General features: G+C 39.8%; 1 protein-coding gene across 1 annotated transcript in view; it reads right to left on the bottom strand.

The window, feature by feature from the left end:
- Window positions 1–16,897: 16,897 nt before the first annotated feature.
- The window catches only part of LOC109076080 (zinc finger protein 536-like), a 147,865-nt gene continuing 137,492 nt past the window's right edge, over window positions 16,898–27,270 (bottom strand). Inside the window, exon 8 of the mRNA XM_042755487.1 lies at window positions 16,898–17,617. Within this exon, the coding sequence (XP_042611421.1) occupies window positions 17,586–17,617 (32 nt within the window). The 3' untranslated portion in view covers window positions 16,898–17,585. The remainder of the gene's footprint in view (window positions 17,618–27,270) is intronic.

The following is a 27,270-nucleotide window of genomic DNA, read 5'->3' as shown; positions in this document are numbered from 1 at the left end:
ATGAGGCATTGGTATATAGATATTGTATGCAATTTATATGCTTGCAGCAACAGAAGAAGATTGTCAATCATCTTTTTTCTTTTTTTTACCTTTTCTTTTAATGTTATTGGTCAATTTTTACAAAGGTGAAAGGCAACAAATTACAGTACTGCCAATCTAATACCTACACTCGAAAACAGCTAGCTTTGTAAATGCCACAACGCAAGACTGTATCTATGCTGCTAGACAATACTTGCATTCTTGTTTGCATGTTTCTTTTTTTTTTCTTTTTCTTTAATAATTGAATACATCAAACCATTTTCAGTAGTCAGTTCACACTGTTGCAACACTGATTGGTGTAGGCAGTATATTAAAAACAACACATCGCATAACCAAAGTACTTCGAGGTGAGAAACGACATAGTGTGTGAAGACAAAGCATGTAGGGTTAGGACGTTCCAACACGTTTCGCAGTTCCCCTTGGCTCGTTGCCGTTTCATCATCAAATATGGCTGTTTCTTCTGTCAACCCCGCGGCTGTTTTTATGTCTTGAGAATGCCTAGCAGTTTCCGCTTTATCTGGAGTTCCGCTCACTCACAACGGCTCACAAACAAACACCCCCAGAGAACAACTCGTGGGTACGTGAAATCCACACGTCATGCCACAGTTCTCAAAGACAAACGGTCGGAGGCATTCCAACTTTTGTTTTTTTATCAATGCGCGTTGCGCAGACTTTCGCTGTAAAGTAAACTGTGGACATTGTCGTTCTTACTGCTCGCTGACGTCCTACACTGACGGCAGAGAGTGTTCTGACAAGAAGTGTGCTTCGTCTTGGCCACACAGTGTATTGGGGTTGGGCTCCAACCGTCCAGTGACTATGTAACACATCATTCATCAGTAGGGACAGCCGGCGTACGGCACGCCTTAGATAATAACAAACTGGTAAAGTGTCAGGGGAGATAGACGAACATGTTTCAGTTACTGCATCATCGCTCAATCCGTCCCAGCACGGCCAGCTGCACTCTTCAGCTCAAGGAACGGGGCACACCATCGCGTGGTCCAACAGCGCGGAGCTGGTAGTTGCAACGCTAAATCCCATTAAACAACACAGGCACGTTACGCACCTATCAGCTAAAACAAATGAGGCGTCACCGCTCACATGCAACCACAATGAGGGAACGCGAGCAATTTATTCCTGGTTCCCATGCTCACGGCGCATCCATAGGTCTTTCTTTCCTTCATCCAGTACAGAGCTTGGTCTGTACCATCCGCTGTCGATTTATTTAGTCTTGTCGCTACTCTCTCGAAGTCGGGGATTGAAAGAATGCTTATTTGATAAGATACATCAGCTCCCTTCATAGTCCATCAGTCCATCTTCCTCTTTTTGCCATCGACTGGGCTTGGCCGCATCGATCCAAGCTAGGGGGAGGTGCATGTTAGTAATTGTGATTTAGTCATGCATCTCGGTAGTCAATTAGGCTATATTGCGGGGTCAGAGCTGGGCCAACGTCACTCGGGGACGCGCTCTGACCTCAGCCCACAGCATATGAAACGCAGTATAAGAGAACAACCGCAGATTAACACCAAACCACGCTGTGTCTTTATCCCTCGCCTCGTCTTTTCACTACAAATACATACAAACGTTTGACAAACCATTATGAACACAGAGAAAAAAAAAGAGAGGTCCCAAATCAACGACCAAATGAGTATCTTGTATTGTGGTGACATCTCATTTAAAGCTGGCATCTCAGATTTTGGTACATTCAAGGACAAGAAATTACAAAGAACTCTCATGGTTATTTAGTCTGTGATAGTGACGTATGGACCATCAGTAAGGACTAAACTGAAAATTGTAATAATAAGCTGCCTGATTTAGTACACTTAAGTGTTACCAAAATGTACATACTCCTATGATGCCCCTTAACAATAAAAAAAAAGAGAAAACGTTTTTTTTCTTTTGATCACTAAATTATGAATTTCAAACGAGTTAGTATGATACAAACGATGATGTAGCCGTCCCATTTGTTAATAACTTGAATGACCACTGCCACTGCCGTTGTGTTTGAATGGGGGTTGTTTAAATTTATAGACTGTGAAACCTCCCCCATTCCTATGTACATTAACCCTCTATTGGCCCTACAGAAAACACATCTTGTGAATTACATTGAATAGACAAGTTACGACAAATGGGGCTGGGGGTGAGTTGAATACCTCGCAGACTTCATTCCAGCTCTAAGTACAAAAAAGATATAAATATATTAAAGCATTCTAACTATAAAGAAAGAGAACTCTCTTGTCCAACAATGCACTTGTGCAACTATCTGCATGAAGTATTGAAGCCGGTGAAAATGCTTACACTGCTCCCCCCCCCCCCCACCATTTATGTGCATATCGCCGTTTGAACTACAATGGATAGAAAATGGTGTTTATAATTCCCCTACAACCTCCTAAGACAATTATTCTTGTAATAAAAATCTACAGAGTGGCATTTCCAAGTTCAGTTAGTCGTTGTTGTGTGTATTTTTGGGGAATAAAGTCGCTCTGAAAAAATTACCAAACCTGAAAATAACACACTATAGCCATTTTCTTTGAGTGTGCTCGACACGCAAGACATATCGTTTATGGAAATGCAACGCAGAAGTCAGATTCCCGCTACAATACTGTCATATAACCTCGTGTCATTTAGATTGTCCACAGAGCCAATAACGCTGACATGCCCACAATCACTTTTAGCATGATGCGCTCAAATCTCTAGAATGTGCATCTCTTCTTTTAACAGACACACTTTCCCCCTCAGTATTTCAGACGCTTCTGAAATTGCTGATAGAGATTAAGACAAAATAATTACGCCGTTTATGCAGTCTCAAATCCGAACGTATTCATGACCCCACACACACACACACCACCCGAAGCAAACACCCTCCCACATCTCTTCACGCTTTTTTTTCACACCAAATCCAAAGCGCTGGATTTTTTCAAAATTCCAAGATCAATCTAAATATATGTAAAGACATATATATGTTTTATTCGTTGGTCTTCTATGGATTTATACTGATAGCAAGTGCACAAAAACATTTTCAGTTACTGATGCCTTATTACAGTAAATACCTACCCGTAAGTAGATACAAAAAAAAAAATAACAATAATACACTAATGCCACAAACTAATTGCGAGGCAACCCAAAGAGTAGATGATTTTTGAACTGCTCCATTATAAAATAATAATATGTCTTAAAATATTATACTATAAAATAAATATGTGTCTTGTAGTCCTTCATCTCATGTCGCGACAACAGTTAAAATCTTAACATAGTAAAAACATGATTAAAACAATGTACTTAAAATTCCATTTCTTTGTGCTTAAAAAATTTGAGATGCCGCCTTATAAAAATTAATATCATACTTGCCAGGACAAGCAAATCAAACCATGGGTGGCTTTTTCAACCTGTTCCATCAATTGAGGAATGCAGTGCCCATCTTGCATCCACAGGAGGTGGCAGTATAAAGCCCCGAATTAGCAATCCACCCCAACTCACACGTTAGACGATAAGACCCATTGTTTACTCATTGTCAATTTTTTTCCCCCTTTCACCTGCTGATATTTCCTTTAATATCCACAGATAAAGTGGTTGGTTACTTTTCAAATCTACGATGTGATTGGCATGTTTTCTTAAGCATATTTATCACCACATTCTGCGAGTCACAGTCTCCAACAAGCGCTGTCTGATGGCACCCTTTGTGTGTGTATGTAGTGTGTCCGATTAGACAATTTACAGACGAATCATACTCCATAAATAGATAATATTGCACATTCTCCAGTTTTAAAAAAAAAACGCCTGGTCTCCCAGGGCACAGTGCTCGATCGGGAATTCCTCTATAAAGAAAGTTCCTGTTTAATGAGTTAGCGATTCCTCCCACAATATATTGTTTCCCACACTCTTCATAACTAATGCCCCCTGGATGTTATCTATTTAAAGGACGACCTTTTCTCTTTCACCCACAAACAACTGCCCACTGGCAGATTCGTGGAGACTAGCACACCAACTTTTAATATCCTCACAACGTTTTCTCCCCCTCCTTTTCTGATCAATTTTGAAGGTCTCCGCCCGACCGCATTGGGTAATGATTGCTTAATTATTTTCAGCACCCTAGAAATCTTTATCATACTGTGGCCGTGACACATTATGTTGTTATCGGTCGTGTTTTTCCTCATTGGATTGAATCTTGAGGCTTTTATTTGTGTCCAATCATTAGTTTCCCTATGCTTTTTAATCTCATTTCAAATAATAATACTTAATAATTTAAGTTTAATTATTTTTGAGTGACGCAATAATTACAACTTCATCACCTTAGAATTACCAGCCAGCACCCATTTTAAAACTTTAAAATGGTAAATGAAAAATGATACTCTGTCCAGCACTGAATCAAAAGCAAGAAAATGTGGCGCCCTCTACTACTCAGTCTGATAATACAATCCACTTCCACTGGAAGACAAGAGAGGGCCCTGGAACCGTAATACAAGACATATTGTTAGAGGACACATAGCTCCAGGATCCATCTTATGTTTAATACATGGTGTCATGCTTAACAGAATGGCTAAATGAAACGGCAGACAGCAACAATAGAACAGCACAAGGCTGGAAAGCAAGTCAGTTAAAACAAAAGGGCCAGCCACTTGATGGAAAAGCAGGGCTGTCTAGAGTCAAAGTCCTGACATTTCCTTAACTGCTGCTTCTATTAGTCCCGAACCACCTAAGTTAAGGCGAAGAGTGCCCCATCTAAAACACGGGGCCTCGCTTTATACCACCCTGACCTCCCTCAGGTATTCTATTTTTTCCATGAAATCTGACTTAGTGTATATGTGTGTTTTCAGAAGGCCCTGCTCGTTTTAGGTTTTCCTTAGAACCAGGCGATCGTTTAATTGGGAGGAAACATCTGAGGAGATGAATTTACTGACATATATGAATACATGTGTTAAAGCAATCAGATAAAGCAGACATGCATCTTATGAAATGCACATGGCTCTTTTGACCTGATATTTTGTAAACCACATGATGTAGTCTGCATAAGTGCTAGTCCGTTGGTAATATCTCTGTTTAAAGGGAACCCTTCAGCTCAGCTGTTTTTGGTAGTCTGAAAGTCCTCTGTTTGTTCTGATAATAATGAAGTCCTAGATTATTGAATGATGGGTTCGGCACATCATCTCCTGCTGAACACCAAACACAACACACACTGGCCACAGTCTGCCACCGGAGGGTGTCTTTGTTTCTCTCCCAGGCATCCTGCTGCTGCTGGAAAAGAGTTGTTTTTTTGGCAAAGGTAGACCTCATTTAACAGCCCAGATATGTTATAAAGTTTTTTTTTAAATACAAGACAGAGTGTGCAAATACACACACAACGCGAAACACCGCATATAAGCTGGCCGAATGCAAGGAAAGGCACCGCAAATCATAGTTTGGGGTTTAGAAGGGTTTTAAATGATTACAGGATGTTTATGAATACCTTTATAAGTGATTTGCCACAAAGACTAGAATAATCCCTCGCGCACTCACCCCCTCCTCCTCCACTCAAAGAGACAAGAAACCTAATGTTTTTGGAGGAAAGAAGGCAGAATTGGATGTTTGGGGTGCGTGTGTGGTCTCAGATGTGCCTTATATATAGTATACAGAGGAGCACAAAGAAGCAGACAACTTTTGGTGCATGTGGCACACTTGATACAAGTCCTCTGACTCAGGCTTTTATGTTAATGAAGAGAGGACGACTGTAAAGGTACAAACAAACAGCATGTTTGTTACTCTGCGGATGACCTATGGCAGCGAGTACACCTGCCTCAGATGCATAGAGAACACCACCAACAAACTGTTTTGTCTTTGCACTTATTAACCATAATAAGAGAAACATCAACGCAACCAAACCAGACTCCTGATCTCCAATCAAGAAAAAGGAAACGAGAACTGTAGTTTTCCTCAATTCCAAAATCGTCGTCCCGAGAAAAACGTAGGGCTGGTATGCTGGGATGTGGTCTTTGTTCCGTGACTCAGTCTATTTCTGGGGCAGTAGATTCTTACTCTGATATCTACCGGCCCTCGCTGCTGAGCAATGTTTAGAGCCAAACCTGATTTTGCAATCTGTCTCTTCTGTGCCTGATAGCGCGGTTTTCTTCCCCCTCTAAACACCCAATTTCTTTCTTTTCATATCTAATTATTATTTTGCTAAATGATCCGATAAGGGGATAATGAATGTGCTTGAGCTATTACCTTTTTTTGCGAAATACATAAATACAATCGTGAATGGCTATGCAGCCCTTTTGACATTTTCTTCCATCATCCATTGCAAGCATGAGCGACAGTAGAGGGATATTTTAAACGGTATCCTAAAATTTTAAACACGCCTGCACTACCCAAATCTCGCTTTGCCTCGTTTCAAAGCTTACTAACGGGCAAACAAACCGCAAGTGGATTCAGAGGAACAATTTGTCCGCTACACTGGTGGTCCTTTTCATGCCTGCGTCACTTGTGGGCTCATTCACTAACAGGTTTGTGAGGGGGCGAGCCGTCGGGGGGCCACGACCTCCATCCCTGGGCACGTTGAGTTGCATTGAGTTCAGACAAAACACGGTAAATAAATGACAAGACAAGTTTTAGGATAAGGATACAGGCTTTTACCATCATCCAAGCATGTTTTTAATGTTTGCCTCCGAACTCCGTAAATATAACTTTCAAGTCTATGCCAGAGGTCATCTCTCTGTTTCTGGTGCACTGTTTGTTATGAATAGTTCTATCCTATCGTCTAAGCCTCTCCCCATTCTTGTGCCCTCAGTTCCTTTTTTCTTCCCACAGGCCCGATGAGGGGCCACGGCATGACAGCCGCGCTAAACCCCCCCTTCCGCGTACTGAAGGAATGGCAAATTCGATCTCCAGTTGTATCTCCTAATCAGTTCTGCTGAATGATTGATATTAACGTCCTCACCATCCTCTGTGACTGTCAGAGAACAGTGTAAAATACAACAGAGCTCTCGTAGCATAAAATGACACTCACACCATTGTGACCATCACCCGTCTAGGATTCAATAACAAAATATGTTTTTTCCCTTGTACGATATTTTACGTACTCTCCGAAACGCACACACTCAAGCATGGGCCCGTCTGTCCGCTGGCGACTGCCTGCCCTGTGATGCGTTTCAACTGACATAATCCTGATTGATTCGTTCAGCGAGATAAAAACTCAGTCCACTTGTGCCCTTTTACTGCTGGAACATAATACAGCTCTTTTTTTCTGGCACCATGGAACATAATGGCGGCCGGAATGTGGGTAGGAAAAAAACGTTATGACTGCCGTCTTATTAAATGACTGTGACACTCTGCTGCGGTTCAAGCCGAAAGCTGTTGGTCTAATGTAAATGAGAGGAAAGGAGGAAGAATAAGAGGAGGAGGTGAAGGGAGGGCGAGAGAGAATAGAGAGTAAAACTAATTAAGCGCAGCATGTACGCAGAGTGGCCCCACTAAACAAGGACAAGGCAAGGGGCTGCTGGTAGAAGTTGTCATTGTCTGTTTCTTTTAAATGTTTGCGCCCTCACATTTCCGCTCTGATAGAGATTAGGTTTTAACGTTTTTTTAAATTCTTTTGCTTCAAGTCCGAACCCCCCTTTTGTGCGTGTTTTTTAAAATAATCTTTTGGTTTTGACAACAGGACGACTGAGGTCATTTTTTTGTTGTCATCAGGATGATTGGAGAATGAATCATTCTTTTTATTTTTGCTGTGCTTGCTTAAATAAGCCACACCACACCCACACGTACCACCCACACACACACTCCATCATCAATAAGGGTTTGTGTGGCATTTCAGTTGAACTGAAAATGTAAAATAGTTTAGAAACTTAAAATCTAAATTAAAATTCCTGTAATTTGAATTGTAGGAAGGCAAATTGGCTGCAGAATTGCAATTCTTGGAATTTTGAAAGTAAGGATTGCAAATGAAAATCAATGTAAAGAATTATCGTACGATTCTAACTCATTTTTAGATTAGAAAAGCCCAAAGTTTGTCAAGACAAAATCTTGAAAAATGTTTTGAATTAGAATAGATAGATCGATTCTGATGAGTTTCTTGAATCTTGCATGACCCAGACATTCACCGTGCATGCAAAGTTTTGCTTTTGTTTGCAACTGTTCCTTACAGGGCTTAACGCAAAAACACTTAGTACGCAGGAAACAGACAGAGCATTTTATTTGCTCCTCATAACTATGAACGAAAACAAAAAAACCTTCAGCTCATCACAAGGAGACCAACAGACGCAGCCTCATTCATAAACCTTCAGTGTCCGATATGTTCCTATAGATCGTGTTTCAGCAGGTCTCTCTTCTCTCTCTCTCTCCCCTCTCTCTCTCGCTCTGTCTCATGGTATGTGTTTTATTAATTTGGGAGTTCTAATCTAGAAGAGTTGGGGTTCCCTTGAGGCTAGCGGCGCTATTTATTCGTGCGAAGCATCGCGCCCACGCACTACTCCTCGCTTACTAATTTTGGGTGACGACCGTCCGCACCTTTGCTCAGCGGGAGGTAACTCACCGCCAGTAACGCTGGCGTCTGAGTCAGTCAGGACAGTTCTCCAGACGAGGTCCCTTATAGTGCCACTCTGTCAGAGTCACTTTATAAAGGTTGTGAAATAGAGAGAATGGAAAGAGGAAAGGGAGAGAATGTAAAACAGAACACGTCCTTTTATCCCTGCTCGGCGTGCGGGACCTGTCAGTCCACCTTCGCTCTGTTTCCCCAGCAGTCCCAACACAGCAGCTATCAGAGGGAACCAGACAATCCACACAAACCGCGTTTTTCCACGGGGGAAGGAAATCATAAGAACGGTCCCCCACACAAGCGAGTAGCGAGTACCTACTCTCCTCAGATCAGCAACAGCTCCTCTCGTATAAAGAAAGAGATAGAGATTTGGTGGATTGTTTTAAGTGAGACATGTAGGCTGAACAGTGTTTTTGCTGTCTGCTTCTGACCTGTGATAGAAAAATAGGTTTCTTCTTTCGCCCTGTGTTCATGTTGGATTTTGGACGGAGATGAGCGAGCGATAGTGTTATCACAGCTTACGCTCTGAGTCAGTTCTGTCTTAACAGCTCTTTTATCTCGCACACACATTTGCAGGTTTGACTTCAGGCACCTCTGGAGTGACTTTCTATTTCACTCCACATTTGCAGAGCCTTTTTTATTTGTTTTTAGCGAGAAGGAAACAGCTCCTAATCCATACGTGACATCACACATCCATGCAATGCGCAGGCACATTTCATGGATTGCAGTGCAGGCAAAATCATGAGCACCTGGTTAAGTGTGTTTTTTTTTTTTTTTTTTTTTAAATATGATTTTGCCTGCTTCCCCACTGGTCTCTGATGATTCAACAGTTCCTGCTCTAACATCTGCTACTTAAAATCTTACTGGGTCTCAATTACGACAGCAGTATTTTAATGAATCTGCTCTTTTTACATTTCTATTTTTTCTGCTTCTATGTGCACGAACGGCGGCCAAAACCGCCCCTCTGCCCCACACAAAACACAGATGTTTCTTGAGCAAGGCCAAGAGGTGAGCGCTCATTTCGGGAACAGCGACGCAAGAGTGCGAGCTAAACAGAGAGAGATTTAGGACTGCGAGATTTGCAGCTTCAACTGTCCACAGATGAGAGCTCCTACTCTTAGGTGATTGTAAATATGGGAGTTTGATTGATGGGATTGTGGAATTGGTGAAAAGCCATTTCCCCTGTTAAAGAGAGTATGGTTGGTGTTGGAAAACCCACCTTTTTCTGATATGTTGTGTGAGACGGAACGTATAAGAATTTTTGAGCTGAGGGATTGCTTCAATTAACTACAATCCTTTTTAGTTTTTAAATTGTTTGTTTTTTGCTTTCAAATCAATGTTGTTTTTTATTAAACCATCATGTTCTTCCTATTTTGGCAATCACAATGTCCTTCAAAAGCAAGAATTATTTCTGTATGTATTGTATGTATGGTATGGATATACTTTTATGTATTTATCTATTTATTTATCCTTAGTTGATTTCATTGAACAAATTCAGACATACATGTCCTACAGTATGTTGAGACCCAAACAATACATAGGCACATACATACACACATAACCTACCATTTAAAAAGTTTGAGGTCAGTTAAGATTTTGTCTAATCGTGTTTTGAAAGTAGTATCTTATGCCACATGGTATTTGATTCAGTAAACAGGAATATTGTGAAAGTGTTATTACAATAAAGCAGTTGTTTTCTATATGAATATATGCTCGAAATATAATGTTTTTTTCCCTGTGATAGCAAAGCTGAATTTTCCACCAGCCTATTATTCCTGTCTTCATTGTCCACATGGACCTTCAGAAATCTTCTAAGAGGCTAATTTGTTCTCAAGTAACAGTCTTTATTAGTTATTATTATTAGTATTATTATTATTATTAGTATTATTATTAGTATTTAGGGAAATTGTGAAGGCAGTTTTCAGATTCTTTGCTAAATAGGAAAAAAAAAAAAAGACAGCATTTTATCTGAAATAGAAATCTTTTATAACATTATAATGTCACTTTTGATGTCAATTTAATGCTGAACAAAAGTAACGATTCATTTGATAAACAAACACATACATCTCCATTCATGCATACATCACATAATATTACTGATCCCAACCATTGTTACCGTAATCTATATGCTTGCCAAATATTTTAATTTTTAAACGTGAAGCATAATGAGTTGATCATTAACTTCTGCACTCTACTTTCAAAAAGCGATGCCCTAATAACAGACTTGGTTGGAACATGGACCACAGGGATTTGGCTAGTGAGACCTAATGACGATTCATTGTGCATCTGCTTGCAGTTGCTGTTTCTAATTCATCCCAAAGTTTGTTCAATGGGATTCATGCTTTCTGCAGGCAAATCAAGTTCTTGGCACACACCAGACTTTTTCCCCCAAAGGGAGTCTGTTAGTCAGAGGTGATTGCATGGCTTGTATCCTGGATTTTTAATGCACCTCTAGTAATAAGTGTATCTGAAACATCAAACACGTTTCATGTGAAGAGGTTGACCACATACTTTTTGCCCACTACTACATGAAACTACTACATATTCACAGTCACAGCTACACATATAGTATGAACATGTTACAATACAAACTAGAAATGACTGTAAATAAATTATGGTGTTCAAATTATTAACTAAACATCATAACTTCATTTTTACAACATCTGTTGATTCTTAGTGTGCTCATGCCTTGGACTCTGAATTCTGCATTAGTAGTACTTAGAATATGTGCTTAAATAAAGTGCCAGATTTGTATTAAAGAAATACATACACACCCCATAAAGATAATAGTGAGAAGTATCAGTGTCGGTGTGTTGGGTTTCAACAGACCACTCATGACTTTAATAAACAGTAATGTGTTTTTCCGTCACACACAAGTGCCTAATCATGCCAAACCTAATGATGCCATTAGAAGAAAAACACGAATGACATCAGAATGCACATAAAAAGCCTGGTATTGATTCCATCTTATATATATATAATTGTGAGAATTCAATGCAAAATTACACCTGAGATAATTAAACACATAATATGAAGGTCACTGAGATCCAGAGGATATGCGCACCAGAAATAAAGCCTTTGTTTACCTTTTATTTATTTACTAGCACAAAGTAAGCGCTGTTGAATATGAAATGTCAAACTATTTATGTGGCAGTGTAAGCACTTAAGGCAAGGCTTTTTAGTTTTTGACACAACCTGGTAAACAACATAAGATCTAACGTTCTCTGTAAAGACCAAACATAGTTGGCAGAGATGAAAGCATTTATCCATGAAACAAGCATATGCCTATTTATGCAGACAATAGCGGGGACAAAAAAAAAACTGCTCTCGAAATCCACTTCACACTCTTAAAGACCCTATTCTGTTTAGATATGGCAATTTTATCAATTACAAATGCTTTTTTTTAGTCTATTTTGCAACCTAAATAGCTGCTTTCATGGGCAGTCAAGGAACAGTAAAGTCTCTCAAATGTGTTATTAATAATTCATCTGAGAATGCTGTTTATGAAGTTCGGGAGGTAGTCCTATAAGCATGGACAGCATCTAATACACCAATGTGCTGGACAAAGCTCTTTTGAGAATCGTTACTTTGTGTGCTTATCTAATTGAGACTTCATAAATTACCCGAGTAGCCCTCAACTCGCTGCAGATTGCTCCCTGCCTTAGCTTGAATTAACGATACGCTGTGCATTTTCCCCTCGAGAGCCACATCATTTTGGATTGCATGTAAAGGGCGGGCATGTTAAAACGGTCATGGCAAATGATGGAATAATAAAACTACTAACTAACAACTGCAGCAACGTCTAAAATAAGGGGCAAAATGGCGAGTGAATGAAGGTCCGTTCTGTTTAAAATTTCCGTACAATCGCAACCAGTATCCACTTTTCCTCACTTTTCTCCCCTCTCATTGTTTTTTGGCAGGCCGATCCATAACAATTCCCCCCCCTTTGGTTGTTTTTTTTTTTGTGTCCACTTGGTCTACCTCCTTTTTTCCCAAGGCGGAGGAAACTTCAGACAGTGAGAACCCTTATCCGCCGCGTAATATAAAAAACCCGTGAAATTTTACCTAGGATTATCAAGTCTGTACAATAACCTTGCTGATAGATGCGAACTAGATTTTGTTCAAAGCCACTCTGACAGCCTCCAAAGAGATTAGCGGAGTTCTTATCAGGTCAGGGGTGTCACGGGGGAAATGTGTTTAAAGTCCCACATTGATTAATTGAAAGATTTTCCAATAAGATAGATTTTCTCTCAACTCTCAGACTTATTTATGAGTGTGTGTGTGTGTGTGCGCGTGAAGAGAGGGGGACTTTAACACAGTCATGTGTGAACTTCCGCTGGAATACACAGAAAAAAAATATAGTAAAAACATTGTTTAGACCAACACCCAGAACCCAAATAAACACAGTAGGATCTTTGATGGCCATGAAAAACGACACTGTGTTTCCTTTCCCTTTCCCATCGTCTACTGTGTGCTATTCTCCCAGTCGAAATAGAATGTCCCGATATACACATGAAACGGTTCACACCCACGCGACCCACAATACACACACATCCATCGCTGAACAAGCAAGCATAATAAGATCCTTTTCGTTCCTGAAGGCATTCATTTGACACTAGTATAACATTCTTAATTGTAATTAAGAAATCTTTTCAGAAAGCTGGATTGTTGGGAACCCACTGGTTTTGGCCCCGCTCTCCACCCACCAGCATCGAATTGATGAGAGAGAACCAACCCTCAGAGATATCACTCTCCGTACACCCTGTCCGAGAAATATCAGTAACCCACCCCTTGGATCTCTCTCCCAGTCCTTTCACTATCCCGTCCTCGTCCCCCCCTGCCAAACCACCCTCTCTCTCTCTCTCTGTCTCTCGTCTTTCTCTCCACACACCCGCTGCTGTCGTTGGATCTCTGATTTCCACTGGAACCACATGAAAGCTATTCCAGCATTTTGCCGGTACGTCCCGAGTCCTGTGGAGAACCTTCTGGATGTGGTTGGTTGGTGTCCAGCTTGTAACCCTTCCGGCTGACATTGGCTCTCCACACCACAGCACAATCTTCAGAGACTTCCGGTTAACAGCACACCAAACGCTCGGATAATGGAGACCAATTCCTGTACCAACAATTTTGCGGTTTCTTCGCTGTAACATTGCCCTGGTGCCTTTAAAAGACGCATGACTTTTCAGTACTTTGTCTGTACTGTTTATTTTTTCCCTTTTACTAATCTGTTCTGTTTTTCGTTTCTTTTGTGTTTTCTTCCCCTTAGTTTTGTGCATCTACTCTATCAATAAAATCATGAAAACATCATTGGATAGTGTGACACACCACAATATCTTCATGTGTGTACTCCATTAAATGTTATAATTAACCTAATAACATAATATAACATAAATCTACCGTTGATAAAGCCGGTCATATGCCCTGTCTTATGATACTTACAACCTTGAGGCTTGCGGTAGTATCTGAGCAGGCTTGTATAAACCTTAGCAACGGAACCTGAGCTAATCCCTTGACTTCGGAGGCACCAGTGTTGTGTCTGTGTCCTTGGATCGAGTCCCGAAAATCAAAGCCTTGCCCCAGTTAGGTTCGCGACACCATGGTTTAGTCTTCATCTCTTTTACTGTACAATCAACACCTGAGCTATAGGAGCAGACAGGCCCCACTGTCTCTGCTCTACAGCTATTCTGAAAATTCCCCACAGGTCCAAACAATCAGAGCCGGATAATAATTATTTTATGTTATCATTACATCTCCCCTTTGTTTGCGCAACCACTCAATGGCCAAGCTCGGGATGACAGGATGTGCAAGCGTTTTGTTTTCCGAGGTCGACCCCCCTCCCTTACACAATACAATACTAAAAACGTGGATGAACCCTCACAATGCACAATGATCTCTTGTTCATTGAAATGCTTTGTAGCATTCATCTATCACTGGCCCAACATGCAAAGATACCAGCCATCTGATGATCAATAAATAATAGCAGCGGCATAAAAAAAGCAAGATAGAAAGTGAGAAAATAATGACACAAAAGGCGACGAGAGATGGAGTTTCTTTGACTTCTTATTTGTTCTTGTGTTTAATAGTGGGAAAATATAGAGGAACAAGATGACAATGCCAACGCACTTTCCAAGAATATGGTGCACTTTAGTGTCCCTTTTTATATTATAGACACAAATTCAATGGTTTTAGTTCTGAGAAGTACTACATGTTAAATAAAATAGTATTTCATATAAACCTAGCATGAGAAAAATGTCTGTATTCTCCCATTTAAACTGTGATTTTGGCCTCTTCCACATCTTAACCTTCTCTTTTCCAGTTACTATTATATAACAGCTTCATCGTTTTTATATTCTATTATCAGAGTCATGCCAGTCATTGTAGCTAAAAGTATTTTAAATATTAGCTCATTTTAATTCATTAAAAAAAAAACCCTTCACTAGTTCAAAATATGTGAAATTCCTTAAAATTGTGAAATGCAAGAAGTAACTTTGGATTTAATATATGGACACTTTTCTATGTGGCAAGTAAATAATCAACATTTTTAAATCCTATATTTGTTAGTTTGTTCATTTTAAAATGTAACATTCATTATAAATGTATTTTTCAAGTTCAATTATCAATCAAAAACATAAAAAAGATCAATCACACATAATTGTCGTCATTTTGGTAGACAATATCAAGGACTTTGTTAACCAAATAAACATTTGGTGTTCTATTTTTCTTCATTTTGTAATTCTTAAATTGTGATGTGATTTTATGTTAATTGTACACGAACATTACAAAAACATACAAAATCACACATTTTTACTGTTCATACAATTGGTAGTACATGGTTTTGGCCAAACCTATACTAATCAATAAAATCATAATCATAAACTTACGCACTATAAATTGCTTTGTAAAAAAGAGTGTGCTACAACTGCTGCATAATTACTAGATTCTAAGACAATTAATGTTTTAGAGAGAAAGACTAAAGTGTTTAGTGGAATTAATCCACTAAGTGAATTGCCTAATAAACCAATCTAACTACTATAATGGGAACGATATTTTGTACAATTCTTCATGAAAGTGCCAAAACAAGAACACAGATGCCTCATGCTACATGCATGCTGTGTATACAGATTACATTTTCTCACTGAATTTAATTCCCAAACTAATTCAAATGCAAACAAAATTAGGAACTAAATAACTAAAGAAACTAAATAAACAGTATTCATCATATATGTCACAATAGATATTTAATCATTTCACCCTTTGTACAATTGTGACAGAAAGAACAACAATCAGTGCACATAATATTTCATAATCTGACAGTCCTGAGCTCACTCTGATCCGCTATTTCCTTTATTTCAGTCGGTAAATGCAGTGGTAGCTGACATAAGGTCTATGATCAGATGCTGGACATCATCCTCTCATGTTAGCTTTGTAGCAGAGATGTTAAGAGCAAACGCAAGAGTGTAAGGAGTGGATGTTGGAGTCTATAAAGTGGAGCGATGGAAAGAAAGGTTCACAGTGGGGTTATCACAGCCAAGGCAGCACTGGGAGCTACGTGGCTGTTTGTGGGTCTCCCAGCGCACACACAAGTGCCGCAGAAATGACACTTGCGTATAGCTGTGTATCACAGAGCAAACAGCAGCTCTTTGCCTCAAAGTCTGCCAGCCTAGAGAGCGGGATCAAACGCAGTGTTTGGGTGAAACCATATCGACAGAGTGTCAAGCACAACAGGGGATGTGAGGAGGGGCACTCTCTGTCTTCCTTTCTCTCTCACCCAGCCTCTGTTTTTCCACAAAGAGCCATTGCAGTGTGTGCCAATCACACCGCGCTATGTGTGTCAATATCTAATTGCTCTGATGGCTGAAGATGGACGGACAGAAATGAGGAGTGAGATGGCAATCAAGTAAGTCGGACAGAAGAAAAAGAGCCATTTTATTACAATTCCATTACGGCTCTTTCAGCATTGCGACATGGATGAAGGAAAACTATTATTCAACCTGCACATGCTATGAAAAATGAAGCTAGTTCTGATATACAAAACTGCTTTGTTCTCGATGAAGATAAACAGTCTGGGTATGTTTGTATTCATTATATAAAGTCTATAGCAAAACCGTACCAAAATAACACGTCAAAAATAATCAAAAAAAAAAAAAAAAAAAATCTTGCAAAAGCCATTTTAAAAAACAGTGTGTCAGTACTGGACTAATGACTTTGTGGTAACACACACCGCCCTGCCTCCATACACAAGAAGACAGATATTACACAGGACTCCACATGCATCAAACAGCACTGTGGGGCAGGGCCTAGTAGGCCTGGGTCTCGCTGTAATCCAAAAATGTCCAAATCCTCTAACAAGGTCCAGAGCTCTGTCCCCCACATCAAACTACGCCTCTGCATACTGGGTTTCCATTACGTTACTCTTTAAGGTGATCAATTAATGCTGTCAGGTGTTTATCATTTTAAAAGTGTTAAAACTTATATCAATGTGAAAAATTTGAATAAAAGAACAAATTAAAACTATATTACATGCACCCAAGAGGTTATCTTGTTGTCCACACTGTCCTCTGCACATCCCTTACTTTAGTTTCAGTCAGTTATATTGAGTGACCTGTAGGGGGAGCTGCTCTTTTATGACTTGGGGGGTGTATTTGTGTAAGACAATAAAAACATTAATTTGCCCTGAAATCATTCCTGACGTAAATGTAAAATGGTGCCCATTGGAACCCAGTAATGAAGCATGCGGCATCTCTGCAGCTTCTAATTTGACTAGTTAAATGACTCCATTACGTGTTTAACAGACAGAGGCAAATCATTTCTGGTCAGTTGAGGCTCACTTAGCCGCGTCACAGGGCTTGGGGAAAAATCGGAAGATAACTGGTCCCGGTTCTTTCCTTTTTTTTTTTTTTTGCACTCTATAATATTGCAGGCCAAAAGTAAGAGGCTGAAAAAAAAGCTGATGATATGACCTGCACGTTTCCTCTCATTCTCTCTCATATCTGTCCATCTCTCTCTCTCTCTCCCCTTCTGTGACAGGGTTTTCATCCCTCTGTTAATTAGGTGTCCACTGTGCATGATCAAAGTCTGTATAGTGAAACACATAAATAGATGCCCATCAGGGAGTGTTTTCAGCACAGATTTTGCATACTGTATAATCATACTTCTTTGCTCTAGCTTGACTGGGTTGAGAGGCTTGACTGGTTAAGACAGTATTAGGAAACAATGAATTATGAAACATTTTTAATGCTTTTTGGAAAAAGCATCAACACTTTATACAGAATCAGTACAATAATTTGTATTCAACAAATGGTCATTTAAAGGAGGTGTGTAACTTTTAGAAAAAGAGATGTTAAGCCTCAGGACTAAGCCTCAAACTAATTACTATGTTAGCTGTTTTATTTTACTTACTAACTTACTTACCTATTTGTTCGTTCAATCATTCATTCATTCATTCATTCATTCATTCATTCATTCATGCATTCATTCATTCAGAATAAGGAAATAAGGAAATATTAGTTTGATTTCTCTCTCTCTCTCAACAAGAACCTGGATAAGAGTACAAAATCAAACATAATTTGGGACAGTTTTTGGTAATTACAATAATTTAATAATTAACACAGTTTTTCTACCTCAATGGTATGAATATTAATTAAACAATGTCAAAATATGACATTGTTTTAAGATTTTAAATAACTTTAAGTAGAGATGGTCAAAACCTTACAAGGAAAAAAAAAAAACAACTGGGCAAAATGATTTTATTTATTTTTTTATCTTTTTTTTTATTATTCTTGATAGTTTACTTCATTTTAGGTTAGTATAATATAGTTTTAGGTTAGTATAATATAAATAGTTTAAGTTTAATAGTTTATCGAACATATCTAATAGTTCTCACTAGACAAAAGAAAATGTAATTTGCACCTCTAATGTTTTTGTTTTTTTCTGTTTGTTCCCCCATGGGACACTAAACGCCCACCATATTTACGTAAAGTGCCACACACTGCGTTTGACACATGCTTTCACATATCATTCATCCATAGAATGTAAAGCCGGTGTTGAGATAGAGGGTGTGAGAATTATCAAGCCCACAGGGAATGACACCAACTGCTGATACCAAGTGGCCATACAACAAACATACTCATCAGTCTAAAAGCACACATACACACACAAACACAGGTGGGTAAAGACAGGCACTCTTAAGGGATATAGGGCTGATTAGAGCAGGTGCGTATGCGTGAGTCAGACGGGCATCTCACCTCTTGCTTAAGGAGTGATTAGGAATGGAAAAAGAGTTAGTGTGGATGGACTGATTCCTAATACACTCTCTCTGCCCCTCTGCCTACTACACGGAAGGACAGGAACTGAAGCCCTCTGCACGTGCAGGAAGCAGGGGACATCTCTGCTGATGGACAGAGAGCCAATCACAGGCTGGCATCGCTCGTAAGGATCACAGCACATGCTGAAGGATTTCATCATATAATCTGCAAGCTTTCAAGTTTCTCTTTGCCGTTATTAAATGAGTCATATTTTAAATGAATTAATTTATTTTAATGTATATATCATTGGAAACACACTAGACTACTTTCAATGAAGGACTCAACAGGAAGGGGAAAGGTCACCCAGGAATGAAAACTCTGTCATCATTTACTCCTGTATGACTTACTTTCTTCTGAAGAATATATTTTTAAGACTGTCTCAGTGTTTTTTGTCCATGCAATGAAAGTCAGACTCCGGTGTTGTATTGGACCCCATTGACTTTCATTATCTGGAAACAGCTGAGACATTCTTCAAAATATCTTCTTTTGTGTTCCACACAGAATAAAGAAGGTCATACAGGTTGGGAACAACATGAATGATGAGACAAACTTCATTTTTGAGTGAACTATCTTTTTTTAAAATGCATTGCCCCAGCTGTTCTTGCATGGGTCAATGCCAGTATGCAGGGTCCAGAGTCTCCCACTCTAATGGGATAGGTAATTATGCAGTCTGATCTCACAGACAAGGGATTTAAGAACTAAGTATACTATGTGACACATGTCTGAGGTTATTAATAGTCATAACTGGATGGACAGATGGACAGGCCTGAGATAATGCCATCAGTTGCCATAATAATCTGCACTACAAGTAAACAACGACTACAAAAAGGGCTGGGTAAATGTCTCCGTACAGTAACAACTTCTATCTCCTAAGTGCCGGTCTCACAGCAGATGTCAAACGCTGGTAAAATGCAACGGCGTGAGATCCTAAAGAGCAAAGCTCTCTTTATCCCTTTAGCGTCCATGGCTCAACTCTTTGTAGTGCGACTGAAGTGCAGTGAAGTGGGCTGTTTTCAGCCCCCCTCCCCAAATGTCCGAGTCCTCACATCCCCCACATCCACCCCCTCACATCTGATTGTTGATCCTCCTGAAGAGGACAGATCAAATATTCCACTCCAGTCTGCGAGCGGGGTACAGATATGATTGGGGTTGACGGACGGGGCCCCAGTTTGAAGTCTTAACAGACAGTGCGACTTTGATATCTGTACTCGGTGCGTATCACCAAAGACACAGGGAATGAATGAGAGTGAGAGGGAACTGAGAGAGAGGCAATGAACAAAAGCATCTGTGGAGTGGTCAGGGCCAGCGGCAGCATGTGTCAGAGGCTTTTTGAAGTTTAACCCCCTTCCTCTCTCTCTTCTCCTCCTCCTCCTCCTCGTATGTCCTCCCCCCAAAGGCCCCTCGTCTTGCCCTCTACACTTTCCTCTTTCGGGAGAGCCAAGTTGGTGACACATATATACGCCTACACAACCAAAAGCCGCATCCCACCATTACCAGCCCCTTGACTTGCATACTTTAGACAGCACTGCTTCAAATACAAGTCAGCAATCTGCTGGTTTATTTTGCTAAAAAAACAAGTGGGTCTCAAATTGTTTCAGATTGTAGTATGGGTAAAAATTATCATATTAAACACATCCAGTGGAAAAAAAGCGAGATTTAAGGCTAGTTCACACCAAGAATGATAAGGATAATTATAATTATACAGTAACCTATACCATAACTTTAATAATTCGCATTCAGACCAAGGCATCAATAATGTTTCTGTTCCTTAGTAAACACGCGGTTCACAATATGTCATCTGCCACTTTAATACTTGATCTTTTTAAAAATGGTGTGGATTCTTATTGGCTGTTTATGTTTTTAGTGTTCATTAGCTGAAAAAAATAAAGCAAATCATTCTGCTATTATCGTGCCCTCAATGGTGTCATTATTGTAACAGTGGTGGACTGCACTCTTTCTCAACATATTTTCACTATTCTTCTTGTGTGAATGGGCTTTAATTTACAATTAAAGTACCAACAGGTGAAGTCTTGTCTGATGGCCTGTAAGCGAGAACTGAAATCCGAAAGCAGCAAAGTTCATCTAATAAGAGGAAAAGAGATAAACGTGTGCCATCATCATTTTCTTAAACTTGTGTTTCCCGCAGATTCAAAGCACTGAGCTTTAGCATAAACAGCCGGCATGAAAGTGTTTTTTTTTTTTTTTTTTCTCAAAAACTATGTCTTCCTGGGATTGAGTGTTCGGAGTCAAGAGGGATGTAAGAAAAGACTAAAACAGATGTCACAGCTTGGCGGGAACGAGGGAGTTAAATAGCTTTATTTTTTTCCTCCCTCTTTTTAAATGTCTCACGTAGGAAACAGATTTTGTTGCTTCTTAAAGTGGGCTCAAAATTAAAGCGTAATCATTTTACACATTCATATTGCAAGCAATATTAGTGAGCCCCCAGCTGCCCGTGTCTGTTCTTAAGAGCCATATGATTGAGTTTAGGGGCCCGTGGTATCAGATAAGATTTAAGCCTGCTCTCCCTGTGCGCTCGCCCCTCTGCATTTTTACTGCTAACTTATTAAATGGAGAGAAACTGACATTAGTTTTCTGACTCGTGTATGTGTAATTATTGGTCACACACCTGTGACTCCGTGCATACCAGCAAGAGGAGGGAGAGAAAGGACGAGATGGCGGCGAGGGGAGAGAATGTCGCTTGGAGCAGCGGGGAGCTCTGGGGTTTTTTTCCTTTAAATGGGGGGTGAGAGAAAAACAGTGAGCTTGTTAATCACTGAATCTCTGTCGAAGGGGAGTACAAGGATATTCTAACCACAAACTGAATGGCAGATATCATTGTGAAGTTTGATCTAAATGTAATGTCCTTATCATGTTGTTTCCTTCAGACAATAACATTCTACAATGCAGCCCTGAAGTTTATGGAAAGTTTCCCTTTTTTTGTGCCTGCCAAACAGGCTTTCTTTCCACATTACCACCACCAAACTGGTTCTGTGTTGGCAGGTTCTAGATGGCGAACAAAACGTCTCATCTGAAATTCTGATGCATGCGCCAAGCACAGTTTCCCTTCCTTTCTTTTCTTCCGGTGTTCTGTATTTTATTTTTTATTTTTTTTGAGTGGACCACCCCGTGGAAGGCAACATGTGACATACAACTCTGAAGACAAAGGAAATAACCTATTAGAGAGGGAGCAATGATCTTCTTTTTGCAGCGACTCCAAAAAGTGACTCAGAATGTTTGTAATTGTTTACCTTTGACACTGACCGTAATTCTTCTCCGCTCCGCCGTAACAGAATATTTCAGCGTCGCTGTTCAAAAGCTCTCCTTCTCGCTCTGCAGCATCGATGCCTCAAATGTCATCAAATCACTCGGTTTCACATATTTCTTTTCAACACCCCAGTCTTTGCTTCACAGGACGAAGGGCCAAGCAAGTAAGAAAATGACAAGAAAAGCAGCAGATAGGCTTGTTTTAGATATCCCAGCATTATTCGCCGTCAACTAGGCCCTTAAAATGTGGACCTGCGTGCCGTCTGTGACTTGTAAATAAATACATCGGGTGCCACTCAAAGCCTTTTATTTTCTGACACTTTTGAAAGGGCCATGATAAAAAGCTAAGCATGTCAGCAGGTTTTAACACTGTCAGTCTCGCTTTCCTGTGCTGATCTAAAAGCATGGAAATAGCAGAGTTTTTTGGTGTAATGTTTTAATAGAAAACAGATGGCCGCAGATGTAGGGCTGCACAGAGCTGGGTGACATGTCTTTAATATTTTTAACGAGTGGTCTTGCTGTAAAGGTAGAAGCAGCGCTGGTTTCCTCCCCGTTGTAAATTTGGAGTTTTTTAATTTTGTGATTGACAGCTATTGGATTTTACTGTAAATTACAAAAATGAATATGGAATCGATGGAGACCGATGGCCAGGAAGGGGGGAGGAGAGAGGCAAATTTGAGACGCCGTTCAAGGATGAATAGATTTATGTGCACCCACAATGTGAGGTATTTACATCCTCTCTCTCTCCTCGGTCATGATTCCGCTCAAGAACGGTGCTAGGATACGCTGCTGATATTTAAATGTACAGTGAATATTAAAATATAAGTGCGGGTGGAGAGGATGCGAGTGGGGGGGGGGGAGGTGTCTCTGGCTACAGAGTTCTATTTGGATGTGTTTTGTTTAGCTGCTGTTCGTTTAGTTTTAATGTCAGCCGCGAGTACAGCTCCCGTGACGCTTCTGGTAGAGGGTGATTGTCATCATTCGAATCTTGGCATTTTAAACACCTGCTTCAAATATGCATATTTGAAATGCAATAAACTGCATATGCCCAGGACAAATTGAAAAAACTGGGCGAGTAAACACTTTTGAAGTCATAACTTTCTCTCTTTTTTTTTCATCAAGGACTTGCACTGTCAAATGTTCTGTTACTTGAGAAGGCAACGCAGACAGATAATGGCCCTCTCAGAGCAAACCTGGCATAATACCTAACTGATTATATATTTATTTATGGTTTTGTTCACAAGGCATAGAGAGCGTTTTTTTGTTTTTTATTGTGTTTTTTATCTCGGCCTCAGCTTGATTCTTATGCTCTCTCGAGTGTTTTTCGATTAACCGTATTTTTTGTCTCTTTTTTTTTGTCCTTCTGAAAAAAATGAATGCATTATATTTTCTCTCCTTAATTTCTACCCTCTCTCCCCCTTCATCGCCTGACACTACCAGTTATTTCAAACATCAATAGCTATACATCTTCTTTAGCACTGACTCTTACTTTCATATTGATATTTATATGTGATCATTACTTTTCTTCTCCAGGCTTTTGTCTCTGTGTAATATCCAATAGTGCATTCAGAGCTAAATGCAGAGCAAAATATGTCGCATCAGGCTGGATACCTTTATAATGAACCCGGCACATATTCTTCTTAAGGGGTCAATTTAAAACATGATCATGTTGTGCATCTGTTATTTTTTTATTATTTTTTCCTGCTCTTCTTTCTATCTGCTTCATCTGTTTCTGTCCAGGCCCATGTGAGAGGATACTATGATAAAGATGAGTTTTTTAATCAGACAGATGGCTGACACGCTAAACACTCTTCCTGTATGTGTGTAATCATTGCCATCACTCTCATTAATCATCATCATCATTCTGGTCATCAACATCGTCATCATGTTTTTAGATGAAATAAAAACACGTTCACAATGACAATCTGTGCTTCTGGTGTTCTTTTTCTTCTACAAAAAGAAATGAAAAGAACAAGGTGGAAAAAAAAAGAAAACAACACTAAAACTTCTGCACCACTGCTTCCCAGCATCTCCCTGTTCTCCCGGTTTTGACAAAAGTTGCTGAATGTTGTTTCTCAAATTAACGAGCAGCCGTTTCATTTTGTCAGATGAAAAAAATTTGAAGTAAATAGGGATGGAAGACATACATGAATCAGCTTCATTACCATTAAGGACCCCCTTCTAAAACATGCAAACGCCTCAACGAGTATCGATTGTGCCACCGAATGGGCTCTCAGAAAAGCGCCTGTCATTCGTTTGACGAGCAGTTGTCAAGCACACACAGTGGCCCGTGCACCACCAACGCCGCCGCTAACGTTCACGCACCTGTCAACCGCAGGCAGGCAGAGCCCCTGATGAGGTGTTGCCTAATTGTGTTTTAGAAAGCGATGACACCTCATCTCTACCTCTCTCTCACTCCACTATGATATGTCTCTTAATGCAATTAGGCATAATGAAAAACTAGAAATGGTGAACACTGAGGGCTGCTGGAAGTGATGCTGGGTTGGGAGGGGGTTGGACTTCCTGCTGAGAGCAGGCATTCAAATGAGAACATAATAGGAACATCAGAACAAGAGCAGTATTTTCTGTGAGATGACAACAACATTAAAAAAATCCAGGTAATTAAAAACCATACTCTGTGTTTTTGTCAAAGTGGCCGTCATTGTTGAAGTTGAAGCCTCTGCCCCTCCCTAACCATTTCAGCATAAATACAAATAATGATCTTAGGAAGAGGAAAACGAAGAAGATGGTCAGAGAAAAGCAAGAGAACAACAACAACAGGAAGAAAAAAAGTAAAAAATCAATCAATGTATTAAACTGAAAAGTTGTTCTGTTCTCTCAAGGACATCGAGTTCTCGGGCATTCTGTCGGAGCTGTCCAGTAGAAAAAAAATGAGACATAACTTGGATGAGACGCCAGCGAGAGGGGAGGGGGAACAGAGTGGGGAGAGGAAAGAGACACAGAAATAAACCCAACTCCCATCTGATGACCAGCTTGTCTATAATACTGAATCCCTGCGTCGTGCCAAGATGCAGAAACAGGATAAGTCCAGATCGAAGAGATTTGAACTGGTCTCGGGCCTGTGCGAGAGCGGAGACAACTTTCAAGCATGAACAAAATCGCTGTTTCACTAACCAGTCCTTTTTGTAAGTCGATAAGAGATTTTAGCATAAAATTGAGAGAGGGAAAGAGAGGGGAAAAAAAGATACATGGCATTAATCTTATCGTTGTCTCCCCCCAAACAAAATAGAGGACAGATGATGTGGCCATCTTGAGATCATTTGTCAACTGTCAGCCTGGGTTGACCTTACAAAAAAAATAAATAATAAATAATAATAATAATACAAACAGGGAGGTGGCTGATATCATCTTTACTGAAAAAAAAAAAAAAGGGAAAATGAGGAGAGAGAAAGAATTTTGAAGACATTTTGTCTTCCATTTGCAGTGCCTGTTAAAAGTGCAACCAACATGGAAATCCATTACGAAATGCTACTTTAAAAGTGTGACCAATCCTTGTGCAGTCACTTAGAGACAGTCTATGATGTTTGTCGGTTAGGGTCTGGCGCATTCTGATCAGCGAGGATTTAACGATGAGGAGGAGAGATTTGGTTAGCATTTTATTGTTTTGTTTTTTCATCCCTTGTTTTTTCCATGGGGAAGGATACATAGATAGATGGATGACATGGATGGGAGGGGGAGCTCTGCTTATCTGTTTTCTCTCTCTCTCTCTCTCTCTCTCTCTCTCTCTCTCTCTCTCTCTCTCTTTGTATGTCTGTCTTTCCATTTACAGAATCATTAATGTGCATAGTTATGTGCTCATCCACTCATCCATTGTTCTGAGTTTTACAGCATGAAGAATGTGTTTGTGGAGTGGAGATTGTCAAATAAAAAAAAGCTTAAACTTAGTGAAACAAAAGTGCAGAAAAAAGACACAATATGTAATCTAAAGTGTGCAAAAAGAATGATTGGCCAGAATAAGAGGGGATGAGGTTTCATATTAAAAAAGATTTATCTTAAAGTATGGTGCTAATCCTCAGATTAATCCCCCTCTGCCTTTCTCTCTCTCTTTTATTTTTTTTTATTTTTATTTTTTGCATGCTGGCTTTCATAAAACCTATAACTCATAAAGTTCTTATATTTTCTGGAAACAGGCACACTAGGCCTGATTTTACAAGAAATTGCTGCCCAATGAATCATGCCTGAGAATTCATCCTCTAGTGGTGTGTGACTCCAGATCTGATAATTAAACAACAAAACAAGTTTTTCAAAAGCAAGTGCAAAGAAACAAAGAACTTGTTACATAAATGCAGGAAATTTCGCTCACTAATCAAAAGAAAGAATAATGGTGGTTATCGTGGATAAATGCAAAGAATTGTTTTCAAAACTGCTGGAGCAAAATGTTTAATAAAATGTATTAATATGAATAATTATTATCATTGTCTTTCCTCTTTGTGTGCTATATAATTGTAAATCAGTGTTCTTTGCTTCAGTGGAAACTCATCACATTAGAACTTGCCTGTAAACTGCTGTTAGGCTGACAACATATGTGGCGCATGCAGTTCCGTTAGCCCCACTTCAGAAAATATTTCACTCATATTTCCTGTTTGTGTGCGTGGAGCTGTGTGACTTGAAAGCCTATGCATGGGTGTGTGTCCATGACTCTCTTTCTCTCTCTCCGTCCTTTTTTTTTCTGTCTGTGTATAATTAAATCTCAGCAGATTTTCCTTTGAAACTGCTAATCATACCAGTAATCAGGCAGAGGATTTATCTTGAAGCAAGGAATGAGGAAAAAGCAACCGAACTGTGTCCCCCACTCTAGAGAAAAACAGAAGTCAGGCAAAAGGTGAGCTTTGATTTCAGACGGTGCCTCATAACTGTCATCAGCCATCATTCAGCCTCAAACACGCTCAAATGTCGCAATATTCTCCCCGCAGGCAGTGTGTTATAGTGTGTTAGAGAGAGCTAAAATGGGATCACATGGGCCACTTATTTAGTTCTTTTGCGAACACAAAAGGCCTACTGTTGCGAGACAACTAAAGCTGAGGCAGTTACTGTACCTTTCAAAACTAATATGTAACCATATCTGTTTTAAAAGGACGATTCATATTACTGTGAATGCAGGAGGAAAGTTGTTCCCATCTCCCAAACCATAGGAAACTC

Source organism: Cyprinus carpio, unplaced genomic scaffold, assembly GCF_018340385.1.
Source record: "Cyprinus carpio isolate SPL01 unplaced genomic scaffold, ASM1834038v1 S000006709, whole genome shotgun sequence".
Taxonomy (NCBI): Eukaryota; Metazoa; Chordata; class Actinopteri; order Cypriniformes; family Cyprinidae; genus Cyprinus; species Cyprinus carpio.
The sequence above is the reverse complement of the archived record's forward strand: the minus strand, read 5'-3'. Positions and strand labels throughout refer to the sequence as shown.